This window comes from Ambystoma mexicanum, chromosome 1q (genome assembly GCF_040938575.1).
Source record: "Ambystoma mexicanum isolate Mex_15411 chromosome 1q, UKY_AmexF1_1, whole genome shotgun sequence".
Classification (NCBI taxonomy): Eukaryota; Metazoa; Chordata; class Amphibia; order Caudata; family Ambystomatidae; genus Ambystoma; species Ambystoma mexicanum.
In genome coordinates, this window is record NC_090922.1 from 573,139,829 (window position 1) to 573,161,229 (window position 21,401).

Here is a 21,401-nt window from a genome sequence, read left to right on the forward strand (position 1 = left end):
AGAGCACATTCCGGCTGGCGAGATGCGGGATGGGTTTCTGCGGATAGTTGATGCCAGCAAAGAGGTGGCCTACCTCTACAGCTCGGGGGTCTCGCTGAATGTCCAGACTAAGCTGTTGGACATTACTTTCGAGGTTGAACCGTTGTTCGTCCCAAAGGCCGACTAATCCCTGGAGAAATTCAAGGATTCTAAGTTAGCTGCAAAGTCGCTCAGTTTAGCTGTGCAGCAACCTCAGAAACAATCTTTCGGCTTCTCCTCTGGGGAAAAGGCTACATGCGGTACATTCCGTTTGGATGGAGGGCACAGCTCCCACAAGCCAGGCAAGGGCAGAGGCGTTTGTCTCATTCCGGACTGGGCAGAAGGGCCTCTCGGAGCCAGCAGACAGCAGGTGGGCCGTTGGCACTTTGAGTTCTCCCCACACATTTCCCCGGTTCGAGGGAGAATTTCAGAGCACTTGCTTTGGTGGAAGGAGATAACCTCCGATGCCTGGGTATTACAACTCGTAAAATGGGGATACTACCTACCATTTTGAAGCAGACCGCCAGACAGACTCCCTCCTCCCCCAGCAACAACTGGAACAGGAGCTCCAGGAAGAACTGAAAGCCCTATTATTGAAGGGTACCGTGAAAAAGGTGCCTCCCGAGCAGATGATCGGCTTGTACTCCTGCTACCTTGTGGGACCCAAGAAAGGAGGAGGACTTTGTCCTATCCTGGACCTCAGGCCCTTGAACAAGTTCCTGTTGAAAGAGGATTTCAAGATGGTGACGTTGAAAATAATTTTACAGGCTCTGTAATTTAGGACTTGTTGGTGTCATTGTGCTGATCCATCGGAAGGACTGGGCATTCTTGATCTATTCAAGGTGGTCCCCTTTGGCATAATCTCCACGCTCAGGGTTTTCACCAAGCTGATGACAGTGATGGTGGTACACCTCAGGAGATCCGGTGTTAATGTATACCCATACCTGGATGACTGGCTGATCTGAGAAAAGTCCCCGGAGCAGGTATCGACACAGCTTAAGGAAACCTTCTTGCTGCTTCACATGGTGGGCTTCTCCCTACATTTGCTGAAGTCCCACGTTCCACCAACACAGAAGCTCCAGTTCATCGGAGCAGTCCTGGACACATCGTTGGGGATGGTCTTTCCCCGAAGAAAGAGGGTCTGGCGAATCGTTGCACTCTTTCAGAGCTACGACAGTCTACCAGTGGCTTCCTTCTTCCGCCTCTTAGGTCTCATGGCTTCCTGCATTTTTCTGGTGCCAGACTGCGCATGCATTCTCTGCAATGGCTGTTGAAGGATCAATGGTCTCAGTGCTATAATGCCATGAAGGACATTCTAAAGGTGTCGAAGCCAGTGTCCAACGCCCTATCTTGGTGGTCGAGCAAGGAAGACATGAGGACGAGGGAATCCTTTTGGCCACTGTGGTCCCAAGCCCAGGTGGTCACAGATGAGTCTTTGAACGGTTGGGGGGGGGGGGGGGGGGAGGACTAGCTCTAGCTCTCTGCAGGGATCAGCAGGCGAGCAGCCTTTTGTTTCCAATGCAATGCCGGTGGCATATTAACAGACTAGAGTTGTGGGCGATCAGATAAGCCCTGATAGCATTTGCGCATTTCCTCAAGGGAAAACGCAGCCTTATTCTGAAGGACAACATAGTGGCCATGCACTACCTCAACGAATGGGGGTGTTCGGTGTCTCTCCCTATGCAAGGAGGTGCTGCAACTATGGTTCTGGTTGTTGGGGAACCAGATCTCTCGCCCCCCCACTTCAGCTGTATCTGGCAGGAATTGAGAATGGGCTGCCAGACGCTCTGAGCAGGCAGAGGACAGTCTTGTACGAGTGGGAAGTGTGCCAGGAAGTTGTCGAGGAGATCTTCACTCAGTTGAGCACCCCCAACAGTAGATCTGTTTGCCATGAGATCCAAGTCGACGTGCATACAGTATTGCTAGAGGGAATTCCCAGCAAAAGGTGCACTAGGGGACGCATTCCCGGTGGAGTGGGTCTTGAACTTGCACTATGCCTTCCCTCTAACACCCGTCATCCTGTGGGTCATGAGGAGGTTGAGAAGATTTCACTGACCATGGTCGCCCCGGATTGGGCGAGGAGAATATGGTACTCTGAACTCCTGGACTTTACCATTTGCCCACCTCTCCGGTTGCCTCGACGGCCGGAACTCCTACTCCCACTTACCCAAACCCAGAGTCAATCAACCAACTTTATTACTGGGAACTCTCAGGGGAGGTACTTGAGGTTCTACTGACTGCACCCAGATCATCTACGAGATCTCTGTATGCGTACTGATGGAGAAGATTCAAGGGGTGGTGCAGGGAACGCAGCTTAGACCCAATTGCTTGTCCCATCATTACAGCGATGGAGTTCCTTCTTTCACTGGCCTCTGCAGTCCTTCAGATTGGTTCAGTCAAAGGCTATTGGCGACTTTGTCTGTTTTTAAGACGGCTCTGGGTCAAGGATCATTCTTCATGATCCCGATTATGACTCAATTCCTGAAGGGCCTCATAAATGGTTTTCCGCCTACCCCGTTTTTGGTTCCAGACTCTCCGTTTTTATGTAGCTAGGACAGTTGAATTCAGGCGTGATGACCAAATCTTTGTAGCTTTCTCTTTGTCCAGGAAAGGTCTGGCTGTGTCGAAACACACTTTCCAGGTGGATAACTCTATGCATTGCCGAATGTTGTCAAAGCAGGTAAAGATCTGCCACCAGCAATCTGGGCATGTTACACTAGGGGTATGACGGCATCATCTGCCTTTACCAACACTCTCGACTAAGCAATCCATAATGATAACTGCCACCATGGAAGGTCGGCGTGTCCTAGTGGATCAACTGACCACCCAGAGAATGTGGCTGGAGAAGGATAAAGGCGTATAGTATAAACCTGCTGGGATTAAGAGCTGTTCATTACGCTCTGAAAATATTTTTGCAGCCGGTGAGCAGCTTAACAATACTTAAACAGAAGGACAATGCAATTACGATGTTCTTCTGAACAAAGTGCAAAACACGAATTCCAAGAACCTCTTCTGGGAAGCAAAATAGATCTGCAACTGTCTGTTAGCCGAGAATCTGCCCTTCTCGGATAGATCTGCCAAGGATCTAGACTGTATAAGTAGGTGTCCTGAGCAGATTCTTTCAACAGGACATGGAGGGGGTCTTTAATAATGGCATTTTTGCAAGATGACCAAGGCCTCGGCCCTCCCAGTTTACCACAATGTAAATTGTTAAAATGTATAGGCTTTGTGTGAAGAATCTGATGGGATTCTCCCCAGAAACCTGGTCTGGGACCCTCCTCATGTGGCCAGGGAAAGGCAGATGCTTCCTGATTCCCGACCCTGGGGGTGGGGTACTGCGGAAGGATGACATGGGGGAGGGACAGACCAGGAAGACTTGGATAACCCCCCCTTTTAACTTTCCCCGCAATACCACACTTTTGATGGCTCTGTGCCAAACGAGAGAAGTTGTAAAAGCTAACTTTGCCACAACAAACTACATGTCCTAGAGGAACTGAGACGAAGAGGGTTTAAGAGGCTTTTAGATGTAGAGGGCAGGCAATTAAGCCTAGTAGCCATTGCATGCAGGCGTCGGGCAATCGAATCTAATGGCTCACACCTGAAGCCTATTGATAAACATGTGAGGCACAAAAGGCCTTAGCGGGAGGAGAAGGAGCTGAAGCAGGAGTTGGAAGGCTGGTAGTAGTAGTAGTAGCAGTAGCAGCAGCAGCAGAGGAGAAGCACGAGGCTAGCAGTTCACAAGGAAGTGGGAGCACAGAAGGGATGCCGGAACATGGAGACAGCAGATTTCATCTGCAGGTTCTGAGAGGGTCTTGTGTTCCCAAAAACCTGCGCAGTGGAAGATGTGCTGAAAGTGAAGTTTTCCCCATGTGAGGCGAGTCACTGTGATTGCAGAGCCAAGACTGTGCAGAAGCCCAAGGCCAGAGGCAGAAGGAAAGCTGGAGGTCTCTGGAGTGAAAGACTCCCTATTAAAATGGGCGGACCGGAGACACCCTTGCTGGAGAAGGGTGTGGGTCCGAAGTTACAGTACAGGTCGCACTAGGGATAGTATTACTAACGCGCCCTGTTGATGTCACAAATCTTCTAATCGATTGCTCTGCGACTGCCGCTAGATAGTCAGACTATGCAGAGCATATGAATCTAAGCAGTTACAAGCATCAGAAATGCAATTACACAGAGTAATTATCTCTCCCTCTCTCCCTTTCTCCCCCTCTTCCCCCTGTGATAACTATATATGGTATTTTTAATATGGTCTATTATGTGTCTAAGTACATATTCGAATGAACTGATGAGACATCTGTAAAAAAATGGATATAGTTTTCATTAGCACCCTGGAAGGCGCCCGCAGCCAATGACAATGCTTGGAGCGCAGGCAATATTCACAAAGGTAAGCCTACGTTCCGAGCACTCTCATTAGTGTCAGTTGCGTCCCTTCCCATTCGCACCTGTGCAGATCACTGCACGGGTGATAATGTTTTTCTTCTCTTTCGAAATAATGAAAGAAAAATATACCTTTTCCTTGCCACGCTGCCTGCCTTCAGCCAGGCAGTCTCATCTTCAATGTTGATGTCAGCCATCAACATTGAAGATGGACTTCCTGGTTTGAAGACAGCAAAGCGTCGGCCGCGAGGACAAAGGACCCCCACCTTGGGGCATATCCCCTCAGTATATCATTGTGGTGTATGTTTCCAAGTGCTTGGATAAATTGTACCTCTGTCAGCTTACTACCCCTTCCTTGTCTTGTCGCTCTGCTAGTTAAATTGAGGAGAGAGCCTTAGCTTCTGTTTTAGGTTTGGTGTGTTCGCCCCCAAGGTCCCCATCCCATCCCATAGCGTTAGTGGAAGTACAGCCCTCACCAGGGGTTGCACAAAACTGCCTTGACACTTTTTTGTGTCGTGTGACGTGTACCTTTTCTCTAACTTACTGCACTCTTGAGAACATAGCCATTATGTGCAGTGCCATGCTTACTCCTTATACCATGAACCCCAGCCTAACTGAGAGTTGGATTGCTCTTTCTGAACCCTAAACATAGGATTTAGGAAAATACAATTAACAATGACTACCTTAAAGTGACTAAGTTTTCCATTATTTTTAATCCTGTGTGACGTTCCTTGCTTTTTCCCTATTTGTAAAGCTTCTATGTAGGAATATCTGGGCTGTGTTTACAGTGTACTTTTCAGAGAAAAAGTTGGGAAGGGTGGAAAGTTTACACCATTTTTCAAATGTGTTATTTCAATGAGTGTTTTTTCAAATTTGATGCCAATGATTTTAAACTATGATTAAAAGTAACATGTTCTCCTGAATTCATCTCTGCAAGTCATTGTGAAGTGTGAGACACATTAATGAAACAGTGTGTGTGTGTGTGTGTGTGTATATATATATACACAAAAACAGAAGTCTATACACTTTAACATGTGCTTTTTAGGTGCTGAAAGGTGACATCCGGCCTGCAATAGAAACTCATGAGATGTTATACCAGGTGATAAAAAAGCATAACTTCCTGCCAGAGGTAAGGCTTTGTTCTAATTTAATTGATATCAAGTGACAATGTCCTAGGGAGTAGTAGTCATGTGCAATTTAAAATATCTGCTTTAAACACAATGTAAAAAATGTAATGTTGCCAATTTAAAATGTCACCTCTTACCCATGGGGCTTGAGCAGGTAGAATGGTAGAGCTCTCTTCCAGAGGGGTTTTGCCTCTCTTCCTACGTTTGAGGATTACTTCTGAAGTAGGTCCCATGCATCATGAGGCACTTCATCACAGACTCTCAGGCTATTTGATGGGTACTGCCTACTTTGGTACCCTTCCCTGCATGGTCACTATTGTTTTTGCCCTTTCTCCTCCTGTGCTGTTACTAATCAATGAAATCGCAATAAACTGAGTCTATTGGTGGTTTGGTGTTGCACAATGGCTGACATTTTAGGTCACACCTCTTTAGCTATGACTGCATGTTGTGGCAAGCAAAATTTCTCTGAGCCATTAACTTTGTGTCGCTTGGAAGCAAACACCCTGTGGCTATGATGAAAAGGATTTATTAATCTCTCTGAATAGAATAACTATATGATGGTTTTGATTCATCAAATAACTGAAGTTATTCTTACCAGGTGCCAGCAGCAATACAGTTAAGGCATAATGGGATCGTATGTACTCATTTTGTCCTGAATATTTACTTTACTTCAAATGCTGGTTCCGGGCCTCAATGCACCGCTTGCCTTTATGTTCTATGGGGCATAGGGATGTGTGTTTTCAGTTTGAGTTGCACAAACAGGGTTTCTCCACTGGCAACTGACTTTCCATATTTGGAACGGTTTGGTCAGTTCAGTATACTGGAATTGTGTAAAATACAAGCTTGTTGGAAATGCAACACTGGGAGCTTACTGGAAATACCATACTGGTCTTATACTGTGAGTGACCCCAGCAGCATACTGGGAACATAATGGGCATGTGCCATTGGGAGCATAATGGGCATGGGAAGCCTACTAGGAATGTCACATGGGAGCTTACTGGCAGTAGACTTGCCCATAATTGTCGATGTGGCGCTGACCTGCCACTCATACGTGCCGAGGTCAGCCAAGTGAAACCACGGTCTTTAACTGTCAAAGGGAAATGTGGCGTACATGCCCAGTAGGCATTTTGTTGTCCCAGTCCTACACATTTTTTGCGGATTTACTGCAAGCTGTAATTACACGAGGTAAATCTGTTGATTTGGGGCGGTAAGGAGGATTACCTCCAGCTGTTGGGTAGAGGTAAATCATCCACATTACTGCCAAACACGTAGTAAAGAATTACGGTTATGTGGGGGTGAAGCGGTGGTAGTAGAATTACTGCAATTTACATTCATGTTTTGCCCACCTCCATACTGGTACTGACACCCATTGTGTTTGAATGTTAGCATGCACTACATATTTGGTACTGTTTTTCTTGATGCAGGACATGTTTGCTATAACCCACCACGTGATGTTTTATAGAAAAGGAGATTATTACGTTATGCCAAAGTTTGCTTGTGGGGTTGCCTTCAATTTGGGAAGCTGCAATAATTTGGTTGTTGGTTTGGGCAATCTGTGATTAGAAGAGAAAAAATGGGGATCATAAACACAATAGTAAGGGTTCTTTTTTGTTTTATTTGTTCATCTTGAATTTGCACCTGTTCAAGTGATTTACTGAAAAGCTCCTGTGGTTATGAGTTTTCAAGGCTTCATGATTTTAAGTGGAAAAGTTTGAGTTTTATGTGGGGGACAAACTTCATGATTAAAACTGATCATAGACCTTTGGAAGCGATTTTTGATCATAAAGGCTTAGATAAGGTTTCTAGAAGGGTAGCTGGATGGGTCATTGGGTTACAGTGGCATAGCTATGATGTAAGCGTGGTGTCCGGAAGGGACAACATGTTAGCTGATTGTCCAGGTTAGCTAGAGGTGAAGAGGAGAAATGACCTGATGAGGATATGGAGTTGGTTTTTGCCATAGGTGATTGTGTTAGAAGTAAAGAGGAATGCGTAAGGTCAGTAGAGAATGATTAGGTTTTATCAAAAGTAAAGATGTATGTGGAGAGCTGTTGGTTCAGAAAAGGGGAGTTAGCTCAAAAGGAGAGGCCATTTTGGGAAGTTCAGGAGGAGTTGAGTGTTGAAAATGGAGTTGTGCTTCGGTGGGGTAGAGCGGTGGTGCCAGAGGAAATTAGACCACACATTATTCATATAGCTCATAAGGGACATATTGGTATCAGTAAAACCAAAGCGGCTTTTGAGGACAGATTGAATACTGGTGTCCTGGATTTGATAGAGAGGTAGAAAAACGATTGAAAGATTGCGTGGGTTGTTTAGAAAGTTGTAAAGTCATCATGGCAAAGAAGCACCCTGCAATGCTCAATGATGTTCCAGGCAAGGTGTGGGACGAGGTAGCTTTAGATATACTTGGTCCTGTGGAGATGGGCTTTGGACAGGGTAGGTTTATAATTGTGTTAGTGGACCTGTTTTCTAGATGATGCAAACATAAAATTGTTAGATATCAACGGACGGAGAATAGTTACTTATGTGAAATTTTTGGAAGGGAAGGATTCCCGAGTTGTATTTGAAGTGATAATGCTCTGCAGTTGTTACACTCACCTTGTCTCTGCGGAGGCGTTGGGGCACGGTTGCAGCCCTCCCTGAACTTGAATCACCCCCTTCAGGCCTCTCCCTCAGTAGAAAAGCTGTGAGCGGTGGTACGTGGTGATACTGCTCCTGCGTGAAGATAAGTGTGTGAGTGCGCCAATATGTGATTGTTGTACCTCTCGAACCCTTCACCCCAAAGTACGGTTTCTGTGAGCATACGCCAGCCCATAAAGCTCACCTGTGAATTATGGAAGATAAGCTATCCGTCCTCTTACTTCTAACAGGGGCGCGTCAAATGGGATCTAGTTCCTTTACTGATCCCTGATAAGGATTAGTCCAGTCCAGCTGGGACTATGCTTTTCCTTATGATTGGTAAGTCTTGTGATGCTGTTCGTTCTGTTTAATGTCTTTATATGTTGCTCCTATTTATGCCCGCAATAATGTCTCCCTTCTGTTTTCTTCCCTTAGATGGAAATGCGGCATCAATGCAGCTGTGAGATGCGGCCAGATGGAAGATTGATGCTACCGCAATGTTCGACAGCAGGTAAGTGATGGTTTAAGGAAAAGCGCAAAGTATGGCAAAGTGCAACCTTAAACTAACAGTTTTTTCCGATGTCTAACCTAGTCTTCTGTTTTTCCTTGCCGGTGCTGCTGTCTACGATGGAGCGTGTCGTGCTACGGTGCCAAGATGAAGATATCGGCGTTCCGGAAAGTGTAAAGATTAATACTTGGTTTGCCGAATAGATGTACAGGTAAGAACAGCTTCCCCCAGTTGGTAAGTATGCTGGCCGGAAGCAGGATGTCCAGGAAGCAGGATCTTCAAAGGTAATTCTGACCTCAGGCGACGGGGAGCGTTACGCTGCTTGCACGTGCATAATAACACGAAGCGTCTGTTTTGAGGATCGGGGCAGCTTATATAGCTGAGATCGTGGGCACGCCCATTAGGGCCGGCTTACCTGCCACTCCTAGAGTGAGCCCGTGCAAAGGCAATCCATTAGCAGCCACACCCAAGAATACACTTGGGGCTGCTTAATGGATGGAATGTTCAAGGTTAATGCATCTGAAGTGCTATGTCCATAATAAAAGCTTTTTGGTGTTAAATGGATGTTCTTGTTTACTTTTTTTCATGAGCCTGGTGCCAAAGGCGCCAGGACAGTGTCCACCCAGGTCTCCTGTGCATGCGACCCCTGCATGCCTGTGCCCCTGACTTCATGACCATGACAACAGTTACTGAAGTGTGCTTTAAGGAGTAAATGAATGCATGTGACATTATCCATAAGCGAGCGGCCTGATACCATCCCGAAGGGAACGGATTGGTGGAGAGGATGAATCGGTGTATAATGGAGGGTAACAGGTTGGCGGGTGTAGGTGGTATGGATGGGAAGTTGGTTGTTGAGGAAGAGCTTGAGGGAGATACGTTATGAAGTTACCTGGTCTGTGTAAATAGTTGCTGCTTAGCTCCATTGCAGATAACTAATAGTGTTCCATATGTATGATGTAGATAAGGTTCCAAGCAGAGCCTCATATGATGAGGGATGCTGTAAAATGTCTATGCTTGATATTAGTTCAGTTAGAGTTGACCCAGCCTGCAGTAAAGACGTGCTGGGGGTCTGTACCTATGAAGCTTGGAATAAATACAGATTTAACTACTCAATCATTATCAGACTTTCTTTCAGCCCACATGTGGAATAATTGGCTGCATGACTAAGAGTAATAGTAATTTGAATGGATTGTGTCCTCCAGCGAATTCCACATCTTTGACATCTAATGTCCACAGCTGTGCTACTTCGGAATTTCTTTGGCAGAGGGCGTCCTGCGTCGATGGCGTCGGGTCGATGTTCCTCGAAGGCCTCCGTCGAGGGCGACGTCACTGGATGTTAAAAATAGGATGCACGACTGGCCGCCAGGGGGCGCACGGATGCGGTCTTCCGCCGTGTGAACTCCAACCTGCGACCCTCAAAAGTGGCTTGAGCCCCCACTTTTGGCCCCCCAACGCATAACAACGGATCCACGAGATGGGGGAACCGGACCCCCACATGCTAAGCGCAAATCCTGTGAAAATCGGAGTTCTGTATCCCGAGTACAGCCTCTGGGATCGTGCCTCTCCCTCCAGGCCCTCAGTATGATGGGGCACTGGGACCTGCGAAGCCCTGGACTGCTGGCTCCGCCCTCCGCTTTCCCGCGGAACCATCAAGACACGCAGCAGGCCCCCAAGGCAGTTCCCGCCTCAACGCGCAGCCCCCGGGCCCACGTGGAGCGAGAACACCCTCGAACCCAGAGGAGGAGGCGGCCCTTCCCGTTCCACAAACCGCGCGGCAACTCCGTCGTGCCCGGTACAGCCTGTGGCCCACCGTGCATAAGAGTGAGTGCTCCCCCCATCCGCCGACGCACTAGCCCATTAAAGACGCTGTGCCTGCCCAACCTCGACCTCACGCCCATGCACAGTGGCCCCTTACGAGAGAGAGTTTGTGGCGCAACCCCAGTCATCTGCCTGGGAAGGCTGCTCCCGCCATTTCCTGGAGAATATCCCTCACCCCTCGTCGGGCTCTGTACGGTGTCACCAGCCCCATTCCGTCGACTGGGCAAGCCACGTATCACACACCCTGACCAAGAGGATCGCACCCAACGCCTCTTGCCACTGGATCTGGATTTGGACGCTAGCTAGGCCTCCTCTATTCAACTCGTCCTCCAAACTCCCGACATCAAGACAAAACCTTGCTCCGACACTGAACCCGCTACAGAGGGTTGGGCCCCCACTTGTGGGGGGTGTGCCCTCCTCTGTACGCCTCCCAAGAGACACTCCTGGGACCCAGGCCACCCGATCCGAGACCCCCCTTCACGCAAACCCAACAAGGTCCACAAGTCAACCCGCATTCACTCCGGCACATTGTGGAACCCGCACCGAACCTGAGGTCTGCACGGAACTGAACACAAGGTGCCGCATCCGGAGGGTAGAGCCCTTGACCCCAGGGCGTGTGCCTCCTCCCAACGTTGGACTTTCGTTACCCAGGACTCTCCGTAGATTGCCCTGCAACGCACTCCAGTACTAGCTCATTGCCTTGATGTTGCGGGTAGTGCCCCCGTTCCAGGGGCGAGTGCCTCCTCGCACCTACACAACTCATGAGCAACAAATCCAAACTAGCCAAATACGCTTACACTGAAAGGGGCCCCTAGGGGTCCCTTGTGTCTATGGAAACAAGGCGAGTCACCACACATGATAGATACGCCAGACACGAGGTTGTATTCCCAAAGCTAGGGTTTATTGCAAAGCAAAAGTCTCAGTTGGCCAACTCGGTCTCACGCCCCGCGACGTGTATCTCTAGACCTCGAGGGACGCAAGAGAGTGAATTACGTACATCAGTTACATATATACAAAATTCATATCAAACAATCAGCTATGACATGTTTAACACCCCCCTTTATTGGGTTTCTTTGAACTTGGTGTGATGATGGACACTTTTGACAACCATGACACCTTCAAACATCTATTCTAGTAACAATTTGCAATTTGTGAGTGCGGAGGCATCTTTCTGTTGTTGAACAGAACACAGCGCTTCTGTTCTTGGAAGCGAGCTACATATAGGGGAAGAGTTGCATTCCAGACCTTGCTATCTATGAGGTGCTATTCGTGTCCTGGGAGCCGACACGCTCTAACAGGGCTCAGCAAAGGGGGGGGGCTGTCATGATCTCTGCTTCCAAAAGGTCAGGGTTTTCCCAACTCCCTTGGAAGCAGATCCATAACCCAGTTTCCGAGTGCCAACCAGTCCCAATTGGGACCCTTTGGACCCAGTCCTGGCGCCAGTGGCACCAGGCTCATAAATATGCCCAGTCCCAGCGCTGGAAGCGCCGGGCTCATAATGCTTGGGTGGACTTACCTGCAGCAGACCATGCTGCTTACTTGCCTGACAGTTGAGCCTCTGATCCTCTTCTGTTTGGAACTACTTTTCCTGTTGGGTGGGGCAGGAGCCACTCCCTAGATTCAGAACACTGTAACTCTTCTGGAAAGCAGGAACTCTTTTCTTACCTAGGCGTGGCTGTGGAAGGAGACACCTAAGCACTACAGGAGGCTATTTAAACCACACCCGATGGATGAATCTTGCTTTGCGTTATGCTGCATCCTCTGCAGCAGAACGCTCATCGTGTCTTCTGCATCTGATCCTGGGCCTAAGGAAAAAGGCTTACCATCCTGAATCCAGTCTTCAGCAACACCTATAAAGACAAGAAAGAACAGGTTAGCATTACGGTCTTTAGTGACAGCTCTTCACTTACCTGGTCCATCGGCTGTCACCAACGCCTCGCGCTGCATTCCGGCATCTGAAAGACAAAGGCTTACCTACTCTTCGTGCGCTCCGGAGGTCTTCACACTGCATTTCGGCATCTGAAAGACAAAAGCTTACCAACTCTTTGCACGCTCCGGAGGCCTTCGGCGCTGCATCCCGCATCTGAAAGACAAAACAAGGTGCGTTTAAAGACATTGGGGAACTTTAATACTCACGTGCCATTACTCCTTTCCACATCTAACCCAGTGGGTATTCCGGCACCCTGCAGCCGCTCCGAACTTGTACCTGCAAAATAAAAAGACAGTTAGAGCGCATCGTGAAGCAGGCAACAGGCGCTTACTTGCGTGCTTCCAGGCGCTTCTATTCATCACACGGGCTCCATCTTCAACTCACTTCAGCCCGTCATCCGCCATCGCCGGAACCCTGCAAAACAAGAGACATCATTACTAAAGACTTTAAAAACATTAGAATTACTCGAAACTTACCGTTCGTGCAGTAAACGACGGACAGCAGTCCTCTGAAGTCAAGAGGCCTGCTCCCCTTATCCAGTGAAGAAACTGGTTACAGTACCCTGCCCCGAGGCAGATGGAGAGCACAGCGTTCACTTACCTAAGGTGAGAGCGTTAACCTTTGGGGTTCTACAGGAGAAGAGAAAGGGAAGAAGAGAGAGACATTCAATAACCCAGTTTCTTAATCCCATATTTTCTATCTGCAGACATCTTACCCTTCGAGTCAGATATACAGTGCACAGAGGTCCAGCCCAAAGAGCCAGCCGTGTGTTACACATCACCTTTTGAAGATACTCTATACGCCCAGTCAAGACCGGCGCCTCTACGGGAATCAGGTGAGCGTTACAGAACGCAAAGCCTACCACAAAACTCCCGTCCAGGCGCTATGGAAACCTCGGATACCGACCAGCTAGCCCAGTTACTTGGGGAACTAAGGGCAGAAGTGCATGCAGCCCGTCGGGAAACGAACGCTCTAAGAAGGGAACTGATTATTTCCAAGGAGCGAACAGATGATCTCGCTAGACAATTGCTACAGTCACAAGCCGGACAGACCCCGTTACCCGCATCTGGGGGAAATCTTCCTTCTACATCCTCTATGAATCCAGTGCAGATCAACCTACCTGGGAATGTACCTCTGGCTCCGCCCGAACGATTTTCTGGTGACCCAAAGAGGTTTGCAGTATTTATCAATCAGTGCCGGTTGCATTTCTTATGCCGGCCAGCAGCCTTTCTAACTGATCAAGCTAAAGTAGCTTTCGTGCTTTCGTACCTTAGTGGCAATGCGGCAGACTGGTCGATCCCTCTAGTAAATCAAAATGATCCGGTCCTCCATGATTTTCAAGCTTTTCAGCTCAGTATGGAAAAACTGTTTGCAAGACATTCACAGGGGCAGGCCTTGGACAATGAGCTTCTTTCGTTGCGACAAGGTAATCAAGACCTTTTGGCTTATATTGCGTCTTTCAACAGACTGATAGTGGAAACTCAATGGCCTGAGGACAAAAGGATTACGCTGTTTTATAGAGGTCTACGTGGAGAGCTCAAAGATGTGTTAGCCCAAGTAGTGAATCCCCCACAAGATTGTTCGGACTATATAGACTTAGTCGTTCAAATAGATCACAGACTGCAGAACAGGAAGGCCGATCGTTCCAAGTTTGATGCTCGAGTATTTTCCAAACCGCCAACTCCTTCCAAAAGAGTAGACTCCGGGGAACCCATGCAAATAGGGGGTCTGAAAGGTCCTCTAACACAAAAGGAGCGGGAAAGGAGAAAACTGTTGCAATTATGCCTCTATTGCGGAAACTCAGGGCACTTTCTTCGAGACTGTCCGGTGAAACCTGCCAAGAAGGCAGTAGGAGCTGCAGTTACCAAAGTTACAAACTCTGAGCAGGGAAACAACCTCGCCCGACAAGAATAGAGGTCCTCTTGCCGAGCGTGAAAACCAGTTCCGTGACCTTGCATTTCGTGATACCTATGGTCCTCATTAGCCCTGATAATCCGTATCGATTACATGCAATTGAAGCTTATGTCGACAGCGGTGCCATCGGCAATTATGTGGATCATGAAATGGTTTTGAGGATGAATCTAACTCTTTGTCCCAAGGCTGTAAAGGACGTCATTACTACGGTGGATGGTACGGAGATAGCCTCCAGGCCAGTAACGCATACCACTCAAGAAGTGACGCTAGTAAGTCAAGATGGACACCATGAGAAGATCGTGTTCGATGTGATCAAGGCCCCTCAGTTTCAGATTATTCTAGGAATACCTTGGTTAGAGAAACACAATCCTCTGATCGATTGGCGAGCAAGAACGGTCCAGTTTCCAGAATGTGTCTCTACTTGTCACCCTCCACCTGGTGTTGCACTGGCAGCAATTTCTTCAGAGACTCCCCAGTTACCTCCCGAATACCTAGAATACCAAGATGTTTTCCGGAAGGATCAGGCTAACTCTCTACCTCCTCATAGGTCTTATGACTGCCAGATAGACCTGATACCTGGATCTACTCCTCCTTGTAGTAGAATTTATGCCCTCACCGAGCATGAGAACCTTCACCTTCAACAATACCTGGATCAATACCTGGCAAATGGGTTTATTCGTCCTTCCAAGTCCCCTGCTTCTTCAGCTTTGTTCTTCGTTCCAAAAAAGGAAGGAGACCTTAGAACTTGTATAGATTATCGCTCCCTGAACCAGATCACCGTTAAGAATAGATATCCGTTACCTTTGATCCCTGAACTCCTGGACCAAGTCAGAAAAGCATGCATATATACAAAGCTGGATCTTAGAGGAGCTTACCACTTGGTACGAGTAAAAGAGGGCGATGAATGGAAGACGGCCTTCCGCACCAAGTATGGGCTATTTGAATATCAGGTCATGCCCTTCGGACTTTGCAATGCCCCGGCCGCCTTTCAATATTTTATGAACGATGTCCTCAGAGAGCTCATAGATGTGTGTGTTGTTGTTTACATTGACGACATCCTCGTTTATTCTTCATCAGAATCTGAACATCGGAAACACGTGAAAATGGTCCTCGAAAGATTGCGTCAACACAAACTTTTCGCTAAGTTGGAAAAATGTGTTTTCAACGTGACTGAAGTTGAATTCTTGGGATTCATATTATCACCTGGCGGAGTGCGTATGGATTCAAGGAAGGTCGATGCAGTTCTCAAATGGCCATCACCATCCTCCGTAAAAGGTGTGCAAAGCATGTTAGGCTTCGCTAACTTTTACCGCAGGTTTATCCCCGAATTCTCTCGAATAGTCCAGCCCATCACTGCCTTGTTAAAGAAAAACAAACGTTTTGAATGGTCTACCGAGGCGGAACAAGCTTTCCAGGATTTGAAGACTAAATTTATCTCTGCACCAATCTTAAAACACCCTCGCCCCGAACTCCCCTACATCGTGGAAACTGATGCTTCAAGCCTTGCCATGGGGGCAGTTCTATCACAAAAGGACCCGGTAACCAATCAGTTGCATCCCGTGGCATTTTGGTCCCGCAAATTCTCGCCTCCTGAAATCAATTACACGATTACTGACAAGGAACTTCTGGCTATCAAGTCTGCCTTTAAGGCTTGGCGGCATTATCTGCTGGGGGCCCGACACACCGTTACTGTGATTACGGATCACCGAAACCTGCAATATTTGAAAACCGCAAAAGCCCAATCCTCTAGACAACTCCGTTGGGCATTATTCTTTGCCGAGTTTGACTTCATAATTACCTATCGACCTGGTACAAAGAACGGTAAAGCTGATGCCCTTTCTCGGATGGGAGTGGAAGAACACTTGATCAACCCTAAACCTGTACCAATCATTCCCGAACAAAGAATTCTGGGTGTAATCGCCACAGAATCCATAGAGGAAGTTAAGGATAAAGCCAGGCAACTTGTAACTCCAGCAGAAATACAGAATTGGCATCTGCAGGGAAAGGACTTTGCAGTAAAGGACAACTTATTGTCTTGGAAAAAAGATATCAGAGACTTTATAATGTCCTGTGGAGTATGCGCCCAAAACAAGAGTCAAAAGGAAAGACCAGCAGGCCTCTTACGCCCTATTGACATCCCACCTCGCCCTTGGCATACGCTTTCTATGGACTTCATCACCGATCTACCTCCATGCTCCGGATACAATACGATTCTAGTAATCGTGGACTTATTCTCCAAGATGGCGCATTTCATTCCGCTCAAAGGCTTGCCAACAGCAGCAACTCTGGCCCGAGAATTTCTCGAAAACATCGTCCGACTGCACGGTTTTTCTTCGGTTCTAATTTCGGATCGAGGTAGTCAATTTATTTCTCATTTTTGGCGAAGTTGCTGTCGGTCGGCTCAAATTGATGTGAGACTATCGACCAGTCACCACCCTCAGACCGACGGACAAACCGAGAGGACCAATCAAACTCTGGAACAGTATTTACGCTGCATGCTGCAACAAACTGAAAAAATTTGGAAAGACATCCTTTGGATAGCCGAATATGCCTACAATAACTCTGTCCATTCGGGAACTGGGAAAACCCCGTTTTTTCTTTTGTACGGCAGTCACCCTCGAACCTCGGAGTTGGATCCCCTCCAAGATCTTGAAACACCAGCAGTAGACTACCTGCATTCTACAATCACCCAAGCCTTTAAGGAAGCTGTTTCTCACCTTCAAAGGGCTAAAGAACAATACAAGAAAGGAGCAGATCAACATCGGAAGGAAGCCCCTCAATATCAAGTAGGGGGATCAAGTCTGGTTATCTACCAAATATCTACCTCTAAAAGGGCCACGCACATTCAACCCAAGATACCTTGGTCCCTATTCCATCACTACCATAGTAAACCCAGTAGCGGTCAAGTTGGACTTGCCCCCGCACATGAAGATACATCCGGTCTTCCACGTCTCTCTATTAAAACCCGTGCAACCTCAAACCCGACTAACTAAATCTCCAAAACCTATCCTAGTTGATGGAGAACTCGAGTTTGAAGTCAAAAGCATTCTGGACTCCAAGATCTCCAAATCTAAACTATTTTACCTAATTCACTGGAAAGGCTACAGCCCCCAAGAGAGATCCTGGGAACCTGCTGAATATGTCCACGCTCCTCGCCTAATCAAAAGATTTGACCGAACATTTCCTGACAAGCCAAAACGCCCGGAGAAGCCCGGTTTGGGAGGGGCCTTGAGGGGGGGTACTGTCATGATCTCTGCTTCCAAAAGGTCAGGGTTTTCCCAACTCCCTTGGAAGCAGATCCATAACCCAGGTTCCGAGTGCCAACCAGTCCCAATTGGGACCTTTTGGACCCAGTCCTAGCGCCAGTGGCACCAGGCTCATAAATATGCCCAGTCTCAGCGCTGGAAGCGCCGGGCTCATAATGCTTGGGTGGACTTACCTGCAGCAGACCATGCTGCTTACTTGCCTGCCAGTTGAGCCTCTGATCCTCTTCTGTTTGGAACTACTTTTCCTGTTGGGTGGGGCAGGAGCCACTCCCTAGATTCAGAACACTGGAACTCTTCTGGAAAGCAGGAACTCTTTTCTTACCTAGGCGTGGCTGTGGAAGGAGACACCTAAGCACTACAGGAGGCTATTTAAACCACACCCGATGGATGAATCTTGCTTTGCGTTATTCTGCATCCTCTGCAGCAGAACGCTCATCGTGTCTTCTGCATCTGATCCTGGGCCTAAGGAAAAAGGCTTACCATCCTGAATCCAGTCTTCAGCAACACCTATAAAGACAAGAAAGAACAGGTTAGCATTACGGTCTTTAGTGACAGCTCTTCACTTACCTGGTCCATCGGCTGTCACCAACGCCTCGCGCTGCATTCCGGCATCTGAAAGACAAAGGCTTACCTACTCTTCGTGCGCTCCGGAGGTCTTCACACTGCATTTCGGCATCTGAAAGACAAAAGCTTACCAACTCTTTGCACGCTCCGGAGGCCTTCGGCGCTGCATCCCGCATCTGAAAGACAAAACAAGGTGCGTTTAAAGACATTGGGGAACTTTAATACTCACGTGCCATTACTCCTTTCCACATCTAACCCAGTGGGTATTCCGGCACCCTGCAGCCGCTCCGAACTTGTACCTGCAAAATAAAAAGACAGTTAGAGCACATCGTGAAGCAGGCAACAAGCGCTTACTTACGTGCTTCCAGGCGCTTCTATTCATCACACGGGCTCCATCTTCAACTCACTTCAGCCCGTCATCCGCCATCGCCGGAACCCTGCAAAACGAGAGACATCATTACTAAAGACTTTAAAAACATTAGAATTACTCGAAACTTACCGTTCGTGCAGTAAACGACAGACAGCAGTCCTCTGAAGTCAAGAGGCCTGCTCCCCTTATCCAGTGAAGAAACTGGTTACAGCACCCTGCCCCGAGGCAGATGGAGAGCACAGCGTTCACTTACCTAAGGTGAGAGCGTTAACCTTTGGGGTTCTACAGGAGAAGAGAAAGGGAAGAAGAGAGAGACATTCAATAACCCAGTTCCTTAATCCCATATTTTCTATCTGCAGACATCTTACCCTTCGAGTCAGATATACAGTGCAGAGGTCCAGCCCAAAGAGCCAGCCGTGTGTTACACATCACCTTTGAAGATACGGTATACGCCCAGTCAAGACCGGCGCCTCTACGGGAATCAGGTGAGCGTTACAGGGGCCATAAGAAGTGCACAATTCAAGCCTTTAGCTGCTTTATTCTAACATATTCTACCATATAACAAGACTGGCTGGCAGCTGCGAAATGATTAAATGCCCTGCAGCTCTGCTTCAAGGCTACATTCGGGAGGGAGCCGGGCATTCTTCCTGGCGCTGCCTACGTTGTGTTTCAACGAACTCTTGTTATCCTCGCGGCCCTGCAGCCTTGTCCTTTTATGTGCAGACAATGTTTTACAGTCGAGCAGTGTAAGCAGAAAATGTACTGCGAAGCAATAAGAACAGAAAGCAATGAGCAATGGTTAGAAAACAAAATGGCGATTCTTGTTACATCAAAACGGCCGTTCATTGGTAAACTCGGAAACCTATATTTTCCAGCATGGGGTCTGGCATGGATTCACATGCTCATGAATATTCTCCGTCGTCAGGCTGGGAATCCTCGGTAAAGAAAAAATCGGTATCATTTTCGTTTCTGATCTGTCTTTCTTAGTAGTAACCAATCACTGATCTCTGGGTCATGCTGCCCCCAGCCAATGACTTCCCTCTCCCTAAGCCCCGCCTCTGGCAGCCATCCTCAGATTTTTACCGCACGCTCAAGTGTTGGGAGTCCTCGTGTTTAGCTCTCGAGTTTTTTACTGCGTTTTCACGCTTTTTCAGGAGATTTTCTCAGTTTTTCGGTTTAATCGAGCCTCAAGATCCACCGTTTCTACTTCCGATAACGGGGACCCATTTCGGAATTCTTCTACGCCCCTCAAGGGTGAAGTTTTCGTCGAGTTTGCACTTCTTGGAGGATTCCGGAAGATCTGCGGCCTACCTCAACGGACATGGCCCAGGACAAGGGGAGCTCGACGCCCGGGTCCAAGCTGTTCAGGAACTGCCCTGGATGCGGATTATATAACCTTTTGAAGGAGGACGAGCATTCGCGATGTCTCTACTGCTTCCATGAGGACAAGACGCACATGGAGAAGGACTGTGCGTTCTGCAAGAACCTTTCGAAACGGACCAAACAAGATTGTCGTTCCCGCCTCGCCACCTGGCTGGAGAAGGGCACAGCAGGTGAGAAGGCGAAGAAGTCTGAGCCGGCTTCTAAATCCTGTGAGGGCACCCCGAAGACGGGGGCCCAACAGAAGGCCAAGCACTGCGAGCCCGTGGGCACCGGGAGCGCCAAAAGGTCGGGCTCTTCGGTTGCCAACCAGGGCGCTACTTCCCCGGCACGTTCGACCACGAGCCAGCGCTCTGGTTCGGGGAAGCGGAAGTCCGAGAACCCGGGTAGGCCGCTGGAGCCGACCCGGTCGATCTCGAAGGGGGAGCGAGGCACTGACCCTCCCCCAAGGCAAAGGCCCAGGACGCACCTAAGGTGGTGAGGGCTTTGATCCACCCGGCTAAGGCCTCTACCGAAGTGGTCGCTGCGACCCTGGCGAAGCCGGCTGAGACTACGCCTGTGGAAACGCCCGCCGGGCCCAGAGTATCCCTGCCACCGCTAAGGGATTCCTCTTTCCAGCCCATCGCTAAGACCCCCGTGAAGCCCCCAGCTGAAAAAGAGGGGGGGGAGGGCCGGTGGCCTTTACAGACTCGGAATCAGCCTCTGAGGAGGAACTGGTGGAAACCGAGAAGGGCATCAACGAAAGGTCCATAGGCCTCAACGAGAGGTTCATAAACCTCAACGAGAGGTTCGAGAAGGTTTGATCCCAGGGGACGGTCCCTGCTGACGTGATCGAAGATAGCGACGATGACGACGAACAGGGCCCAGTGGAGCGGCCATCCCGTCCGTCGCAACCATTGCCCGAGCCCCAGGATAGCTCGGCGGCCATTTTATTGGCAATCCAATCCTTATGTACCGAGATAAGTACGAGATTACCACACACCCCGACGGAGGAGCCAGAACCAGGCCTGTCGGGAAGCCCTCCAAACAAGCGGAGGAGAGTCCACCCCGCTCCGCCCTTTGTGCCTGCGAGACCGGTGGACCCCTCATCCGCCTCGCCGGACCCTAGAGAGGATACGGCGACGGATACAGCGACGGATACAGCGACGGGGACGGATGATGACGGTGGCGATGACACAGCGGACATCCCGTCGACACCCCCCTACCCCCTTTCTTCCCCCTCCCCCTCCTCCCCCCCCCCCCCGCGCGGGCATCTCCAGCCGACGAGGTTGGCTCTTTCCACGCCATGATGACCAGGGCATCCGAGCTCTTCCAACTCTGCCCTAAAGAACAGAAAAAGGAGGGGTTTCTGTACTAAGGACGAGCGGCCAAGAGGAAGACGGTCCTCGCGGTGCCCTTACTCGACGACATCTGGGACGAGGGGCTTGCTGTCCTCAAGAACCCTTCCACGACACTCGCCAAGAGGGACAGTATGAGAAGAAGTACCGAGTCCCCGATGCTGCCCCCTTGT

The 21,401-nt window shown here is 48.8% G+C and overlaps 1 protein-coding gene across 1 annotated transcript in view; it reads left to right on the top strand.

Annotated features, from left to right (window-relative positions):
* The window catches only part of EDEM3 (ER degradation enhancing alpha-mannosidase like protein 3), a 925,252-nt gene that overhangs the window by 527,197 nt on the left and 376,654 nt on the right, over positions 1–21,401 (top strand). The window contains 1 exon segment of the mRNA XM_069641064.1: positions 5,444–5,527. Coding sequence (XP_069497165.1) covers positions 5,444–5,527 — 84 coding nt within the window.